Source organism: Perna viridis, chromosome 1 (assembly GCF_037379345.1).
Source record: "Perna viridis isolate PV_CMFRI_1.1 ecotype Kerala chromosome 1, ASM3737934v1, whole genome shotgun sequence".
Classification (NCBI taxonomy): domain Eukaryota; kingdom Metazoa; phylum Mollusca; class Bivalvia; order Mytilida; family Mytilidae; genus Perna; species Perna viridis.
The window spans coordinates 57,778,749-57,801,676 of record NC_142445.1 but is presented as its reverse complement, the minus strand read 5'-3'; the positions used below and the strand labels follow the sequence as shown (position 1 = coordinate 57,801,676).

The following is a 22,928-nucleotide window of genomic DNA, read 5'->3' as shown; positions in this document are numbered from 1 at the left end:
GGTTTCTAATTTTAGTAAGTAATAATGGGAGACAACTCATATACTAAAATTAATGAAAAGTTGTTAGCGTGCAAATGTGCAGTTTTACAAGGATTGTGAAAAATGACTTACAATTTTTTTAAAAATATTTAATCAGGTTCATCAATTTCTACATTATCACGATCAGGGCGAGCAGTGGGTGGGACTTGTCGAGACATCTTGCCATACTGGGTAGATACCCATGTGTGATGCCCAGTAGGAACAAACCTATTAGGACTGAAAACAGCCAAGTACATAAAGAGTTAAAAGATTTACAAATAAACACCAATCAAGGTAAGAATTTAAAAATGCTATGCACGGACTATCTGCAAAGCCATCTTTACAAAGGAGGCACATGGATATCTACCAAATCATATTGATGAAGGGTTAGAATGAATAATTGTAAATATACTAGCTTACTAGTAAATATAGTTTAAAAATCAAAATAAAAGAAATGAGCTATTGGTATGCAGCAGGAATTTGCTTCAACAAACCTCCATTTTTACCTCATACAACTTTAAAGGATGCTTGTAATGACCTTGGACATGTGATAATTGTCTGAGGAATCCCAGCATTCCATATGACACTGAGAGAGACGAAAAGTTTATCTTTATCTATATTCTCTATCAGACAACCATTATATCGCTAGTCTGATTTTTATTTTACCCAGAATTTGTTGTATACACTTCATCAAGTATTATTTTGTTCATTTTTATTTGACAATATTGTATTTATTTTTCATAATTCTAATTTCAGCAATAAACTATCAACCCAACACAAAAGCCTCTCCAAATAATAAGCCATAAGACAATAAAACAAAGCCATTTACAAAGTAGTCAGTTGCATCTGTAGTACATGTTCACATGTTTTAATCATGGACCCACACTTCATATAAATAATAACTTGAAATTCGAATGACATGAACTATCAAATCAGTTAACAGATTCCTACAACCATATTTTCAAAGTGATTGTGGAGCAACACTTCAGAATTGGGATCATGGAATATATGCAAAAGTCTAGGTTGACTTGCATATCATGCTTATAAGTCCTGTTTTATATAAAATGTAGTTTGAAAAGATTTGGGTTTTTTTTTATACCCTGGAACTAAAATTCTGAATACCAGACAAACATTGATGAGTCATAATGTATCCCTCTAGACTCTTCAAGCAAAGAAATAAAAAAAACATGTTATGCTATGCACTTGATGCAATATACCTGGTATTTAAATTTTTCCGAATAAAATCTTTGTTGACCTTTATATCTGTACTAATGAGTTTCTTTTATCATACAGCTAACAGGCTGTATTCAGAAATTTATAAAAGGACAAATTCCAGGCTTTCATTTGCTCAATTTTGTCCAAAGTTTACACAAAATCAACCAATTCTTCCAAAGAAGGGGGTTCCAAATCTGACCTCCCCCCTCTCCAGGATCCACCACAATATAATGCAAATATGCAGAAAAAAGTCTCTAAACAATCCACAATCAAGGACAGTGTTGTGGAAATACTAGTAGAAATAACAGCCTTTTCAATCAATATCCATGAGCAAACTAAGGCTGGAAATTCTATTTTTTTTCTCATAACAAATGAAAAACAACACATACAATGATGATGTTCAAAGGATAAAGTTGGTATACCCTTAATTAAATAACCATCACCTTGTCAAATTCCTAAGTAGAATGGAGAAAGATATTTTAAACTTTTTATTCATATCCATTGAATCTGATAAAAGTTTTCAAAAAAAAAAATCTTAATTAACTACCGGTAGTAACTACCAAAGGATGTTCATTAAGGAATTGCTATTTAATCAGTTGCAGACCATCTAAATCCCATGAACATAATATAATCACTGTATGGATTGACTGAAATCAGAAGGTATCCAATGGAGAAAACTGATAACTAAAAAATCATGAAACTGGATCATGTAAATGTGCATGCACTATACAATAAGAGGAACAGAGGAACCACCCAAAAGTATCAAGACTAGACAAATATAATTTTGATCAAACATTATTGCAACCATCCATTCAAAAGGCTTTCTGACCAGAACACAAATGTGTTGTTCCAGGACTGTTAGCCTAAATCCACCATAACCCAACACATTGAATACTTACTACTGATCATAAGGCTGCATTGGTTCAACATCAACATAAGGTCTCTGTAATAACCAGGGCATTTCTGCATTTTTCTGTTATAATCAATAAACGTACACAATTAGCTGATTTTTACCTATTGGACTAAATGTGCCACTGTGTGCTGTTCCACTGGGAACAATTTGTTTTCGGTTCTCTGCATTTTTTTCTAACATATGCATAAACATGTTGATAGTCAAGTGCACTGTTTCAGAATCTTGTTAAAACTATATTTACGAAAAAGCATGATATTCAAAAATAAATTCCAATAAAAAACTGACAGCAATTTAATTTTCTATTGTGCAACACAACATTTAGTGACAACTTCCAAAAAGTGCTCCCAGATAAAACAAACACAACAATGCACCCCTATAACAGTTTACAATAATAAAAAGCTGTCAAATGAAACACATCAATGTAATTTTTTTTAGAAGTAAAAATCAACTTAAGTAATACAGATGAGAAGGTTTGTAATCAGGAACATGATACAGAAGAGTAACTGCATAATTATTTTTCAAAATTTACTCAAAATGTACCCAAAAGGGTAAAACAACAATACATCATTAGTGAAATAACTCAGTTTTCTAAAGAACTTTCTTTTTACAGTGATATTTTCCCTTTCTGTTGACTAGACACTATGGCAGGAATTAGACATGATAAAAGTATATGCTCCAATTAAACATTGAATATATAAGGTATTTTCCCTTGAAATGATTATTTCTGTTAATTGCATATTTTTTCTGATAAATAGGCTATGCAATTAACAGGAATCCACTGAACTATCAATCAAGGAGTCATCAAACCTAGCTGCACATGATTAGAGAGCAAACCTACTGGTAACTGTACATGAACAATTAAGGTTGTTAAAACTGAATAAAGTTTTTATATCAAAATCTAATTTTGTTTTAACTACCAATTTTCTTTTTTAGGAAAAAATCTGGGTATCCCTCCTCTCAATATCAATACATAAAAACTTCTATGTGTAAGAGCCCCTGCATCATATCCCTTGCCAAATTCAACAAAAAAGAAAAAAAAAAAAAACAGGAAATTTTCAAATAACAGAAAAAGTTTAGATGAAAAATAAAATAAACAGCAGTTTAATATCTAATAAAATTAAAAGATCAAGACAAGACAGTTTAAGGCTTTAAACTTTCTTCAGGGGGTCTCTCTACCTACCGGTTGGGCAGGGGGTGGGGCTGGTGGGGGATCAGGTCGTCTTTCTAACAGAGCCCTCTGTTTGAGTAAAGCTATCTCTTTCTGTAATTCCATCATTTTTCTCAACTGTTCCTCTCTAAGTCTCTGTAATTCTCTTTCCAATTCATCTAAAACATAAAATTAGAGTTGACATTTTAAACTGAAACTAATGGGGCAGGAAATGTGATGATAGTATATCATTTTTCATCCTGATTTACAGAGGTTCTTCTGAGCTATAACCTGTATAATTTGAAGTATTTATCAACAATCAGCATGGAACATAAAACCAATAGCATAAATAAGGTTGTACATAATCATTATAGAAAAACTTCAATAAAAGATTTCAATGGTTCAAAATTCCATCAATGAATGACGACAACATTTCACTGATTTTAAAAAATCAATATATTTTAAAGTACAAAAAATATTTTCTTTTATTACATGAATAAAAAAAGAGTAGCTTTATGACCACATGAATAAAAGCTTCAATTTTCCCCATGACTAAAATAATTCAAAAATACCTTTACAAATGGACTAAATGCAGAACAATAAGTTTTCAAATTACAAAATAATTCACAAATTAAATTATAAATTATCGGTGAACGCTAAATCCAAAATTATATTATAATCATAGTTATTATCCTTAGATAAAAAAAAACCACTTAAAATAATTTCTAAAGTCAGTATAATGTGGCCTTAGAAAGTGTCAATAGAAACTGAATCTATCATATAATCCTTTGATAACCAATGATGCATTATCAGTAAATAGGTAAAGCCATATGAGATGGTACAAGTCACTACTTGTATAATTATAAAAATCTGCCAGGGATCCAGACAAATTCTAAGTATGAATAAGGTGTCTATCAACAATATGTTTACACTGTATAGGCATCTATTCAGGTACATTGTCAAAGATCTAATTGAAAATTTTTAATATGAATTCCTATTTATAGTCCTCTGTAAACTCCTTTTGATGGTAGGTAATCATTCCCCCCTTCAATTATCTTATGAGGTTTAACTGCAGTCCAGAGTAAATATTTTCAACTTCTGTCTGTTTGAAGTACTTTTGATTTTGTCTTTACTTTCATTTGACCTTTGTACTCTGTTATTAATTGTTTTTCCCTGTAAGACAGTCTGTGTGACAAGTTCTTTCATCATTACTCTGAGAACATAGAAAATTATATTTTTTTTGTACTTCTGAGTAGTGAATAAGTGGTGTGAAAGGCAAAGAAAAATCTGTATAAGATAAAGAAGGCCAAAGTCTTTCTTCTCTTTCATATTACAACCAGAAAGAATTCATTGAGAGACCAAACATTACAAGTCTAAATTTTCTAAGTAACTTGCCAATGATTGTAGGTGACCTCTACCTTCAAATTTCCAATTCAATCAATCAAACTTTTATACTATGAACTTACGAAAATGAGTCAATAACAGCATGTTCTGAAAAACTAATGCACCAGAGGAATTTTAAGCCAAAGATATAAAGTAACTACCAACCAAACAGCTACCCTTAGATACAAGATCTGAAAAGATGTACCAAAATATACCTTATAATTTCCAAACTAGAGTACAATTTTTTTTACTGATATATATGACAGTCAATAGAAATTCTCAACTTTACCTGTAAAATGAAATGACAATTTTCACTAAACCATAAAAATTTATACCCATGAATGATTAAACCATAAAAGTTCATTGAAATTCTCCAAAAAAATCAAACCCAACACAATTTCACATAACCATGAAAATTGATATCCATAAAGAACTAAAACATGGCTATCAATACTAATGAATAAAAGAGATTTCTAAAGTACTTGAATGTATAACAAAACAAGAAAAGACAATTAAGTCTAAATTTTATTATTAATTTTAACATGTTACACATCAATGAAAAAGTATCATATAATATCTAATTCAAAACAAAGTTTACCACACCCAAATTATTTCACATAATTTGTTGAAACTTTTTAGGATTAACGCAGGAACTGCATTCATGCATTATGTCTTTAGTATCAATAACATACATAACCCCCATATTATTTTAATTTGTTAAGGAAAGTAATTTGCAACAATTGAGAATAAAGCACATTTTTTACAAAGCTAATATTGAAGCTTTTGGAATAAAAACAAAGACTCTTTGAGGGGATGCATAGTGTACCTATAAAGTATTATAACAAAACTGAAAGACATACTATAATATAGTGACTTGGGACTGACATAAACGTTTTTGACTTCAGATTTCGTCAAACCATCCCACCATTTAATTTTTCCTCCTTATATGTAGTTGTATGAATGACATGATTATTGTCTGGGTTTAATTCCTCTCTAGATTTAATAGTAATAGTTTCATATTTCATGTCCTTATTCTTAGGTTTATAATAGTCAAATGAGACTTTAGACTGTCCTGGTCTTGACTTGATTACTCCGACAAGATTGTTCCCACGATCACCCTTTTCCATCTGATGTTTTCTGGGATACACGTCAAAATCTTTAGCATTACTTCTACTGATTATTTCACTCCGGATTGAGCCGTTCACAGACCCACTTTGTTGTTGTTTCTGAGGCATATTAAATGACTGACTTCTTCCCAAATTCTGTTTCCTTGGTGAATATTGATATGTTTCACCAATGTCTGGTAATGACCTTCCAGGTCTGATATTTTTGTATCCTTGAGCTCGATGAACAGGAATATTTCCTGGCAATTTGTTTTTGTCTATAGTAAAAGTATAAGTTGGTCCTATTGTAACATAGTTTTTGCCACCCTTTGGCTGCTTCATAGGAGACATATTTTCATTTGGATTCTTAGGCAACCCATACTCATGATGAACTTCTGGCAATACATAAGCTTCAGGTTTATGTCCTGTTATAGAACTTAGATCTAGAGGAGGTACAACTTGTGTTTTCTTATCTTTAGCAAAATGATCATTTCTCATTTTTTTATCAGGATCCATTTTTAAAGTCAGCTTACTAGACTTTGAATAATCATGTACAGAAAATTTACTTCTGTGCCAGACAGGTTTATCATGTCCACTAAACTCACTTTTATTAGAATACTGAAAATCATGCTGTTTATAAGTACCATAACTACCATTATAATGCCCATCACCATAATGTTTAGAATGACCTTCACCTTTTGGATATGAATATTTACCTTCTCTGTCAGATTTCCGTTTATTTTGACTTAAAAAGTTCTGCTCTTGTAACAACATCAGTTCTTTGTGCAGTCTCTCGTTTTCCAACTCAATCATCTGCATTTTTCCTGATACATCAGGTTTTTTCTCTGCAAAATTTGGAAAACATAATGATGAGTCTTCTGACAGAACTTGATATCATAATGAATATTCAGTAACTATTTCTTATTTAAGTTTTCTCATCAGGGATCTTTCATGCCTAAAATAGATGTTGCCCATTCTCTTTTCGACAATTAAAGTATCCATTTCCTGATTTGGAATATGAATTATGATTCAAAATGACCCACTTTCTACATATTGGTCATGCAAATTTCAACTAATTCAATTCCATATTCCGTATCACCCTTTATTTCTTCAACTACAATACATGTAGTTGTACATTAGATATATACTGTAGTATTGTGCATACCTCTATGTCTATTGTCGTAATTTGCATTTTTCATCTCGTCTTCAATTCTCTGAGCTTCCGCTTGCATCTGTGACAATTGAGCTAAGACATCAGGGTCATTCCCACCATTCTGTAGGTAAGCCTGACGCATGGCACTGAATCAAAATAAAATGCTAAGCATTCAATCATCTTGGAGAAAAAAAATGAATGCCACATCAATGGTATAAACTGCAATGAACTGACCTAAAACCTATTCATCACTGTTGTATTAAAAGCATGGTAATGAACTGGAAATTATGGCCTACAAATTGTATAGTATGTTTTTTTTTTAAAAGAAACTTGTGTAATACTAGTTATTTGGCATTCAAAGCTTTTCATCATGACTTTACATATTTGTACTGATTATTTGAATACTATTTATTATATATATGATATTTTTTCTAAATGGTCAAAATGAAAGCTTATTATAAGTACCCAAACATAAAGTATTATTAAATTAGAGAAAACATTTTAATAGATTTTCTTTACCTAAGGAAATAATACAATACATATTGAAATGGAACTATGATTCAAACTAATTAATTCCTTACAGAACTAACAGTGCATCATCTGACAAATAGGTCAATGCTTTAAATCTATTCTCTCAACAGTCAATAAAACACCAGTAGAGATAAAAGAGGACAAAAACAAGGCTTCCAAATAATATATATAAAAGAAGACATCTAGGAACCATTCAATTATTCACTCTATGCCTTTCTTCAGATTTCAATTAAACATTTAAAATTTTTCAAACTACAAATCAATAATAATTGTAACGGTAAATTAAAATTGAATGCTGCTCTCGTATCTATCAGCAAACATCTCTGATATACTGCAGTAATCATACCTCTGTTTTCAAGCGTTTTAATAATCGTTTGCTAAGATATCTCCATGTATTTGTAATTTACTGATCATGACAAAGCAAATCAGATGCATCCAATAAATATTGTCATCAGATAATTAATGCAGTACATTATTGGCATCTGGTTGTCAAACTACATACCCCGGTCCCAACTTCAAACTGAAGATATGTAATTTGACAAATAACCAATTAATTTTCATTGATAATCAATTTTCAATTGTCAAATAATAACATGGAGGTCTTTTTAACTTACGTAATTTCTGCCACCATTGAGCTTCCATAGTACACTGGATATATGTAGGATTTCTTCTCCTTCTCAGGAGGGGGAGGAGGGGGTTGATGTATGATCTGTGGCTGGGGATAGTTTATAGGTTTCTCTACTTCTCTAGAAGAACAAACCAAAAACATAATAGTTTTTTTTGGGGGGTTTTCATTTAACATTTTATAAAATGTTATTTAGTATACATATAGAATAGTCACATCAGATTGAGATTTAGCAATGTAATCAACCATTGCTTTCTTTGTATAGAACTTTAATAAAATCTAAAAATTATATATGATCATACCATCCTCTGTTACACTTTGACTTTGGAACTAAAAATGCATCTGTAATTTGTCTAATTATTTTATACAATTTATATACTTAGTACCAGTCCATATAAAAACACTGCCTATGGTAGAGGCGATTAATGGTGAAGAAAAATCCATCAAACAAATGATGCTTTTTCGGTCTACATATGCTATATTTTTATGCAATGATAGTCCTTTCAATATTCAGATCTGCTTACATTCATATCCCACTTAAATCAACCAAACCAAATCAAGAATGATAACTCTTGCAAATTGCCAATTTAATACACTATATAATATTTATCTCACAAAGACATCAACCAAATGAAAAACTATGTCTGTTTATGTGTTCTGTAGCTGTTTTTGACATGCATGAATCACCTCCTGTCTGATTTTTATAAAGATTCGAGAAAAAAAGATTGTACCTGAGCCTTTCTAAAGGAAAAATGAATCATACAGACTTCTTTATACAAAGACATATTTATTACACAGAAAGAAATGCATACATGGTAAATATTAAGTCTGAACTGAGAACTTAAAATAACCTAAACTGCCCCAAAGTGTAAAAAATATAAATAATCAACAGTTAATGGATGAGCAAAAACTTCAAAACAACATTTATCAACTCAATGCACTGACAAACCTGTAACCATAATTAGATACAGGATATCTATGGGCCAGTCTTGAAGCAATAAAGTTCAGTTTGTGCTGATAGTCAGCTAAGTTTCTCTGAAGATTTTCTATACCACAAAAACGTTGCTGTGACTTCAAGTCATGTGACTGGTTATTAATGTCACATGACCTACTAAGTCTTTCTTGTGATGATCCAACATGGTCATTTGTTTGTGTAATGGACAAAGTTTTGTCTACACTTGCTATGCTCATCAAAGACTCAGGATTTATTTGAACTGAAGCATCTGCTTTCGATTTCAATGATAACAGACAATCAAATTCTGGATCATTCAAAAGCTTTTCCTGAAAATGTTCAAGCAGTCTTCTGGACCGTTCCATATTCTCTTCCAAAATTTCTAATTTGCTGGGGAGATAAATATGAACTGTGACAAAAAGCAGATAATTTTAAAAGTCAAATATTTAATGGTGTTACAAGACTTTAATCTAAGATTAATCAAACATACACTTAAGCACTTTATGCAATCTTTTAGCGTTAAGGTCTTACTCAAAAGCTGTATATAAAACATGTTGTATGCTTCATGATATAAAATCAACTTACATAACATTGACCCGTTTTTGTCCCATTTCATAAAGCTGCCTTTTCAGCTCATTTAATCCCCTTTGGTTCCTTTCTTCCTGAGCTCTCAGTTCAGCCAACAGGTCTGCAGTATTATCCTGTGCTGGTCCTCTTTGCCCAAGTTGTTCCAACCTCCTTCTTATATCTGTATAATTTAATTCAAAAACATAGTAAAGGTCACCCTTAGTGGTATATCTCAATTAATGTAACAAATCTAGAAAAATAGTTTAAATAGTTACAATTAATAATCTGTGCTGAAGTTGACCATGACTGTAATAAGTCCAAAGTAACTAGGACCAAAAAAAGAACATTTTTAAATTTCTCCATTCTTTCTAAATATATTTTTCTAATACCTTCTCTTTGTTTTTCCAAATCCCTATTTTTAAGTTGCAAGTATTCCATTTGCCTGCCATGTTGCTCAGCTAATTGACGAAGCTGTGCATCTTGGTTTGGGTTATAATGTGGGTAGTCCTGTGAAAAGATTTACTAAAGTATGATGAAGAAGAAAAAAATATTGTAGAGCTGTAAAAACTTATATTGATAAACACATCACAATATAATCTGAAAAATGTTGAATGCATAAGTCTACACAAAATATAGCATTGAAATTCATCTAATTATGAGTAAGTTTATTAATTAATTCACGAGTTTTGTATTGAAAATCAAACTTTGGACAATTTAATACATTTAACTAAAGGCAGAGAGACAGAGGAATGACCCAGAATTAATCAAGCCTTTATTAATCATCTGGGAAAGATTTCAATAATATAGATACAGAACATTTCTCTTCTAAAGACAAGAGAAAAAATTGGTCTAAAAAGATTTTCATAGCTTAATTTATTTGGCATTGGAACTTAAAACCTGCCAAATATCTTCTACCACTATTGACACATTTTACTCCTTAGCAAATATCAAACACATATGCATTTGTTTCTTCCATGATCCTTTATATTTATAAAACCATATTACACAAGTCTCCAAGACTCTCAATACTACACAAATATTGACAAATAGGCAAAAATTGGATACCAGGGTTCAAAATCAAGAAATTACAATATTCTAAGATGATAAATATCATTTATCTACGACAATACATACCATTACACTTCAAAATCTGGTTGAAATCCATTTACAAAGAGTACTTTATCAGAAAGGTATGAAAATTAAATCCAGTCAATCTATAATTGTGATTATAGTTGTCACAAATATACTTTAAAAACTAATTAATAGATTCCTAAAAAAAATTTGGTACTTGTGAACTTTTTAGGTAATGAATATTGCCAAGGAACAATAATATGAGGATTTAATTCAAGTTATAGCTTAAAGTTACAGCATATAATGCAACAGCAGGAAACAATACATTGCTTCATATTGCAACTTGCTCTGTACATAAGTATTTCAAATGCAACCCCAACCGTGAAGTCTTTGATCAATCACTACATGCCAGTGTCTAAAATGGAATTTGTAAGTGACTTATCATGAAAGCACTTAAAGACCAGACAATTTTATAACAAGAAAAAACACTGAAATCTGAAGTTTGAATAAAAATGAAATTACTTAACCTTCAAATTTCAGACCCAGTGTGTGACTTGGTGTTACAAAGAATAAGCTAAATTCAGAATGTAGAAAAAGCCACTAAAGGTACCTAGAAATCTGACCAGTGGTTGGACGTTTAACCCATTGAGCTGTTATTTTGTGCACCTAAGATGGCTGACTGAGGTTGAATTCACTTCGGCCAAAAAAGAAAAACCTGACTGCAGACTATAATGGGTCAATGTGTGTCAAGACCAACTCATTGAATAAAAGTTTGGGACAATTAAGTCATAACAATTAATCTCTGACAAGTTCTACTGTACATTTACATTGAATGTATACATCATCAATAAATAAAAGTGTAGAATGCATATATCATCAACCAATGAAAGTGTACAAAACCAAAAAAAATAAAACATACTATAAAATACAGTGATATTGGTTTAGTTTAATTTCATTACAAACATAATACATGTTTACAAAATGCAAAAAAATATACAAATGTAAGATCTAAACAATCTGTTTCTGCAGTTATAATAAATTCAGTATTACAGTCATATATACTATATACTGGTATATGATGTGCACCTCTTGCCAATGCTTTACCACTATAGAACAAATGAACTATATTAAATGCTCAGCTCACCAACACTCAACAAAACACACAACCCACCACTTTAACCTGAAGTTCTAAAGGTTTAACTTTTACAGCTCTTGTTCTTATTGCACTATGTGGTTTTTCCTGAGAAAAAAAGTAATGAACATTTAACTTCTGGCAATTCCTATTTATTGTCATCCAAAGAAAGTCAAACCCTGCCTAGGTTAGGTAAAACTATGTGAAAAGCTTTTGTTTAAAGTGACTTTATCAAAGCTGAAATAAGTTGTGGGTAAGTTGAATTCTAAAATTTTACCACCAAGCATTAAATCACAGAAACTTTGTTTAAAAGGCCCTTCTGTGTTACTGTGAGGAAAAGTTGTTTGTTCTACCCCTACCTCACGAAAGTATGAATCTTACATGATTATTGATTACCCAGCAATTAACACAAAACGGTCTAATAGAAGAAAGATTATGACGAAAAACAATGAAGCTTTAACATCTTCATGTAACAATGTTTTTTTTCATGTACTATATCCTTCAGCTTGAGTCTGATCATCCAACAGACAATCATACACATTTTTTATACATATATGATTTGCCTTCTTTTTCAATATTTTGTGTGTTATCATTCTCTTCAAGCAAAATGATGATGCGTATAAAGACTGAAATGAAAAAATTAAACAACGAAGGAATATTCCTGTAAAACATTAATGATTAAGTTGTACCATGGAGCAACAACTAACCTCACCAGCTAAGTGTATACTCATACTAGTATCTGACATGGGAGACACATTGTCGTGACGGCTGATTCGAGCAGGAGGAGGCATAGATGCTCCATACTCAGCCATTTCTTCTTGTTCCCGAAGTCTTTCATACTGGAAATGGCAAAAGTATTTTATAAGAAATTGAGAAATGAATCTAAGAAGTAGAACAGGTGTAGCTTGATATAAGTTAAACACTGAACAGTAAGATTCAAGCTTGATACTGTTTTTAATTTGGAATGTTTGTAGATATTTGATACAGTATAAGATTCTGCTCAGTATGAAAGTGGTCAAAGAACTTTGTTCATTCAGACTGTAAGGTACATACAAGTCACTGAATGCATTATTACATGCATTTGATCAGATTTTCCAAAGTAAAAAAAATTTAAGCATTACTTGCTATTAAAACAGCACCAAGTCCACGGCCAATGATATCTGATTAAATCATTTACCTCCACCTGCAGCTCTCTGACTTCTGGATGTCTAGACAAAGGGAGACGACTTCTTGTTCTGCGAGGACTACCAGGTTTTCTCTCAGTGTCCTCTAAATTATCCAATAAAAGTCTCTCTTCTAAATTTCTAATATCTCTTATTTTTTCTCTCTTTTCTTTCAATGCTCTAAGTTGATGAACCTTAACAAAGTGTATACAAAGCTGTGTAAGAATATGGCATGAAAGACCACATTTAAAAATATCCACTCTTTTTTTTATTTTGAATTGGAATCTAATTTAGAAATTCGAAATAAATGAAACTTGCTAAAAAAATCAAATCAATGGAATATTCAAGACTTTCTCATTAATTTTCTCACTTCTTACTTTAAATTAGTACAAATAATTGCCAATTAATGCCTAAAATTACAAAATTTGAAAAGAAAAAATATAGCCACTATTCAAAAAGTTAATAAGCTTTGTATATTCTTTCTAGCTACAAAATACATAATGCACACATGCAGTAGATGACTTGGAAAGGAATTAAAACCAATAAAAAATAACATATTTAGGAGTTCTTTCATACTACATGGAAACCAAGGACATAATCTTTTACAGATAGTCTGACATAAAATTTCAGGTTTCGCTTTTAAGGCAACATCAGTCCATTAATAAAACAGAAGATATTTGGTAGACAACACAAAATCATTTCTTCTATAAAGGATGGAATCAACAAAGTTTGTTCATGGGGATGTAATCTCAGTTGTTTGCTTTCCTTTCCAAAATTCATCTTTACAAGATATACAAGTAATTACAACAGAGAGTGCACTGCAGAAACAGATTTCAGTATCATATTTATCAGTTAGCTGACTACTTCATATACATTCAAAAAAGAGTAAAGATCATTCACTGCATGCAAAAATAACACAAATACAATAGCAATAAACTGTGAAACAAAAAGCTTTGAACACAACCTAACAGACTGATTTGTGGCAATTTCTAAAAGTATGCAGTGGTTGGAAAAGCAGGAGTTATGAGGCATGAGCCATTCATCCCTTCTGACAAGAAATGACCCTTTCACAAAAAAGAAATTGATATGATTTGTTAATAAATGCCATACATTGGAAATCTTTGAAAAGAAATGGAATTGGTCCCCTATTTTAAATATCCTTCCCAATCACTGATGTATGCAATAATTAATGAATGGATATGGCAAGAATATCCATGAAGCACATGGCATAATGATCTCCAAGAATGAATTTAGATCTCTAACTTCAATATTTATCTGTGGATCCTGAACACTGCAACCCTGCATTTACAAATTTTAATGAAAGCAATCAGAGAACACCAAAATTTACCTTGTATTTAATGGTTCTAGAGCATTGTGTTAAAGTTTGAACAGATTTGGTTTAGTATTTCTGAGATAATAACCTTGAATCCAAATGTGTGTTAAATAGACAAATGCATAGACAGATTATTACTGTTAGTAGAGCTTGGGTATAAAACAAAACCTACATTTTGTAATTAACAATTTTTTTATATCATGACCATTCCAAAATTAATTCTATATATGTTGTCTAACTTTCAACAACCAATAGTTAACAGCAGTTTCATTAGGATTCAATATAATACAGGTTACATGTTTCTTTCTTTAAAAATTACAACAAATGTTTGCTTAATTTAGGGAATAAAACTAAATAGATTACTTTGCAGTTATAATTACTAGCAGTCTAACTTTTCCCTAAAAACACAGGTGTTTTGTAATACTTCAGCAGAATATGTAAGTGAAAAATAGAGAGACACATTTGATTTTGTAATCCCCCAACAAAAATCATTCATACCAAATCAATGTGAAACTGCCACAAAAAGTCTTTTTACAAAATTCAATTTTGACACTACATTTGTGGTTCTACATACATGTACATGCATCCCTGACCCAACACACTGACTCACCTTCTTACTGACTACGTCAGTACTTTCTAGAGGTCTTGGCTGAAAGTCACAATACATACATGTACACAATATTTCCATGGTGATATGATTGAAATCAAAACAGATTCATATACCAAAAGAAGCTAGTCAAAAAAGTTGAACATACAATAAACATTTTCAACTTTGAGACACAACACAGAAAACACTAATGACACTTACAGATACAAAACATGTTCAAATAGTGACATAGGGAACTGTCCATGAGACACAACACAGAAAACACTAATGACACTTACAGATACAAAACATGTTCAAATAGTTACATTGGGAACTGTCCATGAGACAAGAACCCAAGAGGTCATATAGTATACATACAAATAAGAACAACATTAAAATTGTTGATAGGTCTGTTACCCTACCTACCCATAAAAACTGGTCCTATCTAAATAATTTTATTGCTGTTCTCTAACAAGATTTTTTTTATATTCAAAGCAACATTTTTCATTTCTTTGATGATGGTTTTCTACAGAATCAGATGAACTTTTGTGAAAAAAAAATATTTTCACCAACTACTTATCTACCCAAACCCAGGAGGTAGGGTCAGGTAAGAGGAAACAAACATTGTTTAAAGTGTGGCCTAATAAATAGTTTGTATCTTTCCTAAGCAAAGATACTATTGAAAATAACAACCAAGCTACATACTGACTACATACTAAGTGTCATTTGGTTCTGAGACTATGAAATTACATACATATTGTGGAGACCCATCTCTTCTTATTTCAAATAGGTTATGATTTCCTTTCATTACTAAAATCTTCTTCAGCAGTAGGCTCATACATTATTGGTAAATACTCCTACAAGCCACATTTATTTTTGCTCCAAATTATCATTAGTTTTGTTCCACAATTTAAGGTCAACCTTGGAAAATTGCTATTTAGATACAAAATGACAATCATTATCTTTGAAGGCATTTACAGCAAAAGAGCAGGATTAACTTCCAGGAAATCTAAAAAAAATTGTATACTGATTGAAAAAAAATCTTTTAAAAAAATTTAAAAAAAAACATTTTATTCAACTCTTTGTCTTTCCAAATAATCAAATCACTTAAAATCATCTTTACTGCCTTAGAGACATAGAGAACTTAATTTACATAGTACTTTACCCTATCATCTGGTGACACAGCTCTCTGTCGTGGAGAGTCTGCAGAATACAATCCTTTGCGTAACAACAAATTATCCGGATCTCCTAAACTTCCTCCAACACAAAACTTTCTTTTATGCTTCTGTAACAATCCCACAGTTCCAAATGTCATATGACAGTCGGAGCACTTAAAGGCATCTGCCATAGTTTCAGTAAAATCTGTCAAAACGTTTGCAAACTGTGATAATCCATGTGCATGGTTTCTACATCAGAGGTTTACCTAAAGCAATTCAACAGATATCAGTAAAATATTACTAGCTTCCCAAAATAATTCTACCTGTAAGACTACATAAACACTATAATTTGAGGGAATCATTGAACTTATTAAATTTACCAAAATCTACATTAGTTTATTTTCCTAAGTACAAAGGGTATAGCTTCAAAATTAAATTTGACCAGGTTACCTACGGTCTTAACTTATCAATTTCGAGTCATCTGAGGTCAGCTTTTCAAATTAATCTCAATGGCCCAATTATTTGATTGTATTGATCTCGAATTAAATAGCCATAGCTTTACTTTTGAATATGCTTTTTTACTTTATATTTGTTAAAACAAGGTACTTGAAAGACTTGTATGAAAGCTGAAAACAAGAAACAAGCACCGAAATGATACAATGATTCAGATTTAACAAATCCTTATCTGGAACAAATTATTCAACATATCAGTTATTGTTATCATATGCTTGTAAGAAATATAATAAACTAAAAAAAAGGATCTCCTAATTGGTAATATTCATCCAAATTTACATAATTAATAATTATAATATGATGAAGGTGAAACCTTTTAACACTCCCGAAGAAACATTAATAAAAACATAATTTTAAGTGTGGCCTTATAAATAGTTTTTTTTGTCAGCTCTTATTTGATATATTATACCTTCAAGTATGGTAAATTTTGTAATGATATATATTTGCCCTAAAGCATTATACTAATTGTCATGGTCTGATATGTCTATTGGCTTAAATGTCCGGCATTCATAAAGAATTATTGGTTTTCGTGGACGGAAATGTCTTTGGGTCGAATTGTCAGGCACTGGTTAACATTATGGTTCTTAAAATTTGCGAAACGTCTTAAAAGATTTCTTTTATTGTATTCAGTTTCACTGCACTGTTTCATTTAGTATAGTTTAATTATGTTTTTATTACGATTTGATTCATTGTATCGAATTGTTTCGTTTCAACTCTTTTCTTTTATCGATTATTTTCATTTCGTTTTGGCTTGTATTCGTTTCACAATTTTTATGACCCGAGAATTATGGATATTATTGATGACGTAATTTTCGTAAACATCCAGGAGCCATACTGCAGACTATAAGGCCAACCCTATCTTGGAAAAACTATGATTCAATTTGTATTTAATTATCGAAACTAGCAAATATTTTCCGAGACTGGTTTGGCGCTCAATCACACTTACACAAGTATGCACAAATGAAGCTGCCATTATGCTGTTTTTCAGCTCCTGAAAATGCAGGTACAAACAGGATATTGGTGCTTTTTCTTGCCATAAGTATACAGAACCAAGTTGATAATACAACCATAAACGCTCCCTTCGGGAGCATATAAAGGGGACTATTAGCTGCTTCACTTTTGTATCAACTATTTCTACAGGCATGTCATATCCACATACATGATGAAAATAATATACAGAAAAATATATGATTATAGACAATAAACAATTATTTAAAGTCAAATGTTTGCATGTGTTTTAATTATTGATACTCTTACACAGTAAAAAAAATATATATATCATTAGAAAAGAAGCTCTGTCAATATTTTTGTAATTGACTGTTGGGTTTGTGCAAACAATTAAGTTTTCTAATCTAGTAGTGGTACAATTTTCACTGTTATACATAAGCCAAATTCATGTTCTTTATAGCAAATGGGTTGAATTTCTACATGGCAGTATTCATTTACTCTACACATGTAAAAAAAAGTTCTTGATAATATACAATTTGAATAAAAGTACTTATGCCTTTCTAATATTCATCTCACTAAATTATAAAAGTACAAAATTTTCATACTTGGGTTTCCTATTGCATGTTCAAATCCATGCACAAATTCAAAGGTTACTTTTAAGCTTACCATAAATTTCATACTTAGTATTTCAGCGTGGGTTATATTATTAAATGATAGTAAAAACACATTACTGAGGTCATTCCTATAAAATATTCTTTTGACTTTTATCTCTGCAAATTAAATTTCTCAAGTCTGAAAAGTTACTTTTGATTCAAACCTATACATCCAGAATAATAATCATAGCAACGGGACAAAATAAACAAATCATGATCTTTAAAATGTTTAATATTGCATTCAATATGTGTTAGGTATGTATACTTAGTATAGAAATCATGGTGAATGTTCTTTTCTTTCCGAACATTCGCACATGACTGAATGTCATTGTTCATAAACAATACCAAAATAATCGTGAAAAGATCATATATATATTGCTATTGAACACATCAAAACTAAATGTATTATACCAAGTGAATTTCTACAGATTTATAACACATTAAAAACTTTATGATGTCATTTGAATTACTTCTGTGAGAATTCTTCACAACATGAAAATATAAACTTACTCTACTACAGATAATCCCTTCTTCATTTTATTAACACATAAAAGCAGAGTCACATTAAAAAATGTTACTTATACTAGCTATAAAACACATGCCTTGTTCTACAAAATATTTAAGTATTTGAATACAATGAGCAAATAATGTTCTTCTATTCTAATCCATAAAGCATTGACGTTTTTTTACACATCACTACAGCATTTCAGTAGTAACCATATTCTGGTATCAACCCTAAAATTTCATATGTTACAAAAATGTATGTGCCAAAACCAATGATAAAAAAAATGAAATACTTAATAAATTGGTTTATTGGAAAGAAGAATATTATCAGATGACGTGATCTAACAAAAAGTATCCTAGTAAGGCCATAATAAAAATATTTTTAGATTCTCATCTCTGTGAAACCTGATTTTTTAGGCCTGCCCAGATTTTTGTATTTTCAAAATGTGTTTTGAAAAATAATTCCAGACTCAAACTTCCGTAAATATTCTGTCTTGGCTGGACCAGATTTATAATAATCCTTATTTTGTAGTAACTTCTAATTTGTAAATCATTGCTTTTCATCACTAATTTTTTTTTTAAAATGGTTCCAATTTGATGAAATCTGGTACAAACGTAGCAGTAGAGACGCATATATTTTGACGAAGCTGTTTCAATATGATTGTGCTGGTAAAATCATCAAACACACTTAGATGGTGATAACAACAACTCCAGTTTTTCAGCATGCTGCATGAAAATAAAAAATGAGCTAGAGGCTCTAGAGATTCTCAATTACTCACCTGGTCAAAAATAGTCTTTATAGCTTTCTAACACCGGACTCATAACCTAATCGTACTATTGTCACAAGAATCATTTTATCAATACAGAACATCTTAGTATCCATCCAGTTTTTATATTATAAAATAAATCTCTAATTGTCATTTTTTCTCTTTAACAGCAATAACTCCAAAATAGGTGGTCTCACTATGCTGATCAATTTTCCTCCCAAGAAAATTAGGCTAAACCCTTTGGTTTTCAAGTTATTTCAACAAGTCGTCAATTTTTATTAGTGGTGGCTATGTTTTCGACAGATAAAAAATTGTTAAGGATATCCTAACAAACATTCATGCAATGTTTGGTTACAATCAATCCTGCAAATTGTCTAAGAGATGATTTTTAAAAATAAAATCCATTTCAGAACCCACAACTCATTCATTTGTCAATGGATCTTTCTGAAAATTTCAACAACCATGTACAAGTAGGTAATCCCATTGTGCTGAACAATTTTAATACCTGCCAGATTTTTACCTAAACCCAACTGTTTTTGAGAAATTTATATAATTCTGAAATTTGACCCCTATGTTCTATTTTTTGAAACAGTGGCCATGTTTTTCTCAAGATCAAAAATCCACATGCATAGATTGCTAAACATATTCTACATAACATTCATGCAAAGTTTTGTTTAATCCATCCAGTAGTTTCAGAGAAGATTTTCTATATTGGAAATATAAAATTTGGGGAAAAATCCATTTCAGGACCAATTACTCATTCATTCGTCAAGGGATCTTTCTGAAAATTTTTACATTGGTCCATCCCATCATGCTGAACAATTTTACCCCAACCAGATTTTAGCTTAACCCAACTGTTCTGGAGTTATTTGCATAATTCCACAATTTGACCACTATGGTCTATTTTTAGTAACAGCTGTCATGTTTTTTGCCAGATCAAAAATCCCAACACAAGGATTTTTAAAAATACCCTAAGCAACATTCATGCAAAGTTTGGTTACAATCTATTGAGTTGTTTCTGAGGAGAAGATGTTCGAAAAAAATTACTGACGAGACAGATGACGGACACATAGTGATGGCAATAGCTCACATGGCCTTTCGCCCAGGTAAGCTAAAAAATAAAATTTTTCCCCCAGTCTTTCCGAAGGTTCATTGGACTGTTGGATATCACCAGTAAAAAAATCCAGAACATAAGACCAAAAGTCTGATATTAGTCATTCTTGATTCAGGTCAAAATGGACAGTAAAACTTGGTTTGGTCCTGAAAATAGTATGTCATCACAGGACCGAATGTCCTGAAAAAAAACTGAACCATGGGAAAGACTGTTCATCTGCCCAAATTTTTCAGAAAAGTTGGATGAGAATCACTGAATTTTTTTATCATTGCCTATCAAAGTTTTTTTCCATTTATAATTGAGGGAGGCCTATTTCTGGCCAAATATTAGAAATATTTTCAGAAAGTCACCCAAATTCTATTTCATTCTGAAGTATTTCAAATAAGAATATTTTATTGGAATACATCAGGTTTTTTTTCATATTTTGATATACCAAGGGTACTTTGACTCAGTGTAGAGCACCTTCAAAGTGAGGGAAACAGATTGTTTGGAAAATTACATGAAGTTTTTAATCAATAGAAATACACTGATTACTTCAACTATCTGCATTGATATAATAATTCTTCACTTTGTTCAAGAGATAATATTATAATCAACCTAGGGGTAAAATATCTTTTTGTAACTCGCATGCACACTTTAAATTCCTGAGAAATACTGTTAGAAAAATTCAAAAATTAAGGCATTTTCATAAATCTCACAGAAAATAACAATTTTTATGGACCTACAATGACTTGATAAATCAAAATACCTGCAAAGCAGATTAGAATAATCAGACAAGGGAACTAGTTTGTACCATTTTATGACACACATTTTTAAAGTACTACGGATAAGTACTGTCATTTTGACTAAATTTCGTCACCCTTTCCAGGCTATTTGTGGTTTTCAGTTTCTGGAACTTTCAATACAGGTCAACCCTATAGGAATAACATACCAGGTATATATGTAATATTAACAAGGACCTTTTTCATTGTTGTGTATAATTATAAAGCAAATCAACCAGGCAAACAGATCTTGATTAGCAGACTATCACAATTAATATGATATAAATAAAATATACTTTACGAATTTTGCAATGAAGTTTTAGGATAAAAGGGTACTTGTATAATTTTTTAGACTTTTGGAAGTCTGAAAATTTCATAAATATACAGGTCTGCCTCCAACTATATAAATAAAATTTCACTTTTCAGAGAAAACCAAACTAATAGTCTCTCGTTACCCCCTCATTCTTACATTCCCGACACATTCTTTTACAATATAGGCCTGTCTATTGGTCATTCTACATGTTTAAAGTCATTTAAATTTCTTACAGACCATAATTTCAGTTAACCAAAACGTGAAAGTGAAAATTAGTCTGCTATTCATATATGTGAAGCGTATGCAACTGTCGAACAGAACTGAGACAGTAAGACAATGTCACAACATGACGATCTACGAACATGTTTACTTTTGAGTAAATTGTTATTTTCAACTATTCAAGTAACTTACCAGACGAAGTTAAACATGCACAAAGTTTCAAATAAACACCCAAGATATCGCCCGTGTTCATCAAAATGCCAGTTCCCATGCGCGCGCAGCTTTCGTTTTACTATCACCGCGGAAACGTTTACACATCCGGCAATAACAAATACACGTGCTTTTGGTCTAAGGGGAATAATGCAATTAAAATTTTCATAATAAATTCGAGAAAATAATGAGTCGAAAAAAGTGAAGATTTTTGGAGGGTCTAAAGTGGTATTTTTGGGCTAATAAATTCACAGTAATTTGATGTTGGTTAAGAAAATCAATAAAAATGTATAGAATAGAAAAGACAAGTTTACAGATCATAAAACATTTACACAGTTATATTCTTAAGACATTTACAAATTAAACATGAATGAGAAAAAAGTATACATGATATATGCTCATATAGTACTGGGTACACTTCCATACAAAAGTATGAGTCAAATTACTGCACAGCCCTTGTGTATAGTGAGTATTTAAGATAGTCAGATACACCATAAAATGGAGTGAGGGTGTGTTTGGTGATCTTGAATAATCCCAGTACATAAGCCCCTGTGATTACTGTAGTATATTTAATCAAATTTGAAAGTGCTGTATGCAGAACAACAACAAACACAGTCCTAGGCACTAGACAAGGATACAAGACTTGTGTTTGTGTGTCCACACTCCATAGAATACCATGTTTATTTTCACATTCATCGTTACAACAAATGATTACAGCATAAATAATACAATGCTGGTTCTATGCTAAAGTGAAGCAACCTGGAACTTAGTGTTCTGAAGATAACCAACAAGAATATGCTTGAAATAATACAACATAAAACAGTGAAGATAGTAAACATAATACATATGGAGAACATAGTGATTTAATCAGTGACTA

General features: G+C 31.1%; 1 protein-coding gene across 7 annotated transcripts in view; it reads right to left on the bottom strand.

Moving 5' to 3' along the window:
• The window catches only part of LOC148629542 (uncharacterized), a 58,750-nt gene extending 36,582 nt beyond the window's left edge, over positions 1-22,168 (bottom strand). The window contains exons 1-14 of one of the 7 annotated variants that reach the window (XM_088553284.1): positions 22,034-22,133; positions 17,509-17,553; positions 16,058-16,315; positions 14,917-14,955; positions 12,988-13,167; positions 12,518-12,649; positions 11,850-11,918; positions 9,997-10,114; positions 9,626-9,788; positions 8,078-8,209; positions 6,945-7,078; positions 6,496-6,624; positions 3,327-3,472; positions 2,133-2,206 (exon numbers count right to left, since the gene is read on the bottom strand). In XM_088553284.1, the coding sequence (XP_088409410.1) occupies positions 2,133-2,206; positions 3,327-3,472; positions 6,496-6,624; positions 6,945-7,078; positions 8,078-8,209; positions 9,626-9,788; positions 9,997-10,114; positions 11,850-11,918; positions 12,518-12,649; positions 12,988-13,167; positions 14,917-14,955; positions 16,058-16,240 (1,499 nt within the window). In that variant the 5' untranslated portion in view covers positions 16,241-16,315; positions 17,509-17,553; positions 22,034-22,133. Of the gene's footprint in view, positions 1-2,132; positions 2,207-3,326; positions 3,473-6,495; positions 6,625-6,944; positions 7,079-8,077; positions 8,210-9,037; positions 9,431-9,625; positions 9,789-9,996; positions 10,115-11,849; positions 11,919-12,517; positions 12,650-12,987; positions 13,168-14,916; positions 14,956-16,057; positions 16,316-17,508; positions 17,554-22,033 lie in introns of all 7 variants that reach the window. The other 6 variants (XM_088553278.1, XM_088553288.1, XM_088553318.1 and 3 more) reach the window with 6 other exon arrangements.
• Positions 22,169-22,928: the final 760 nt, after the last annotated feature.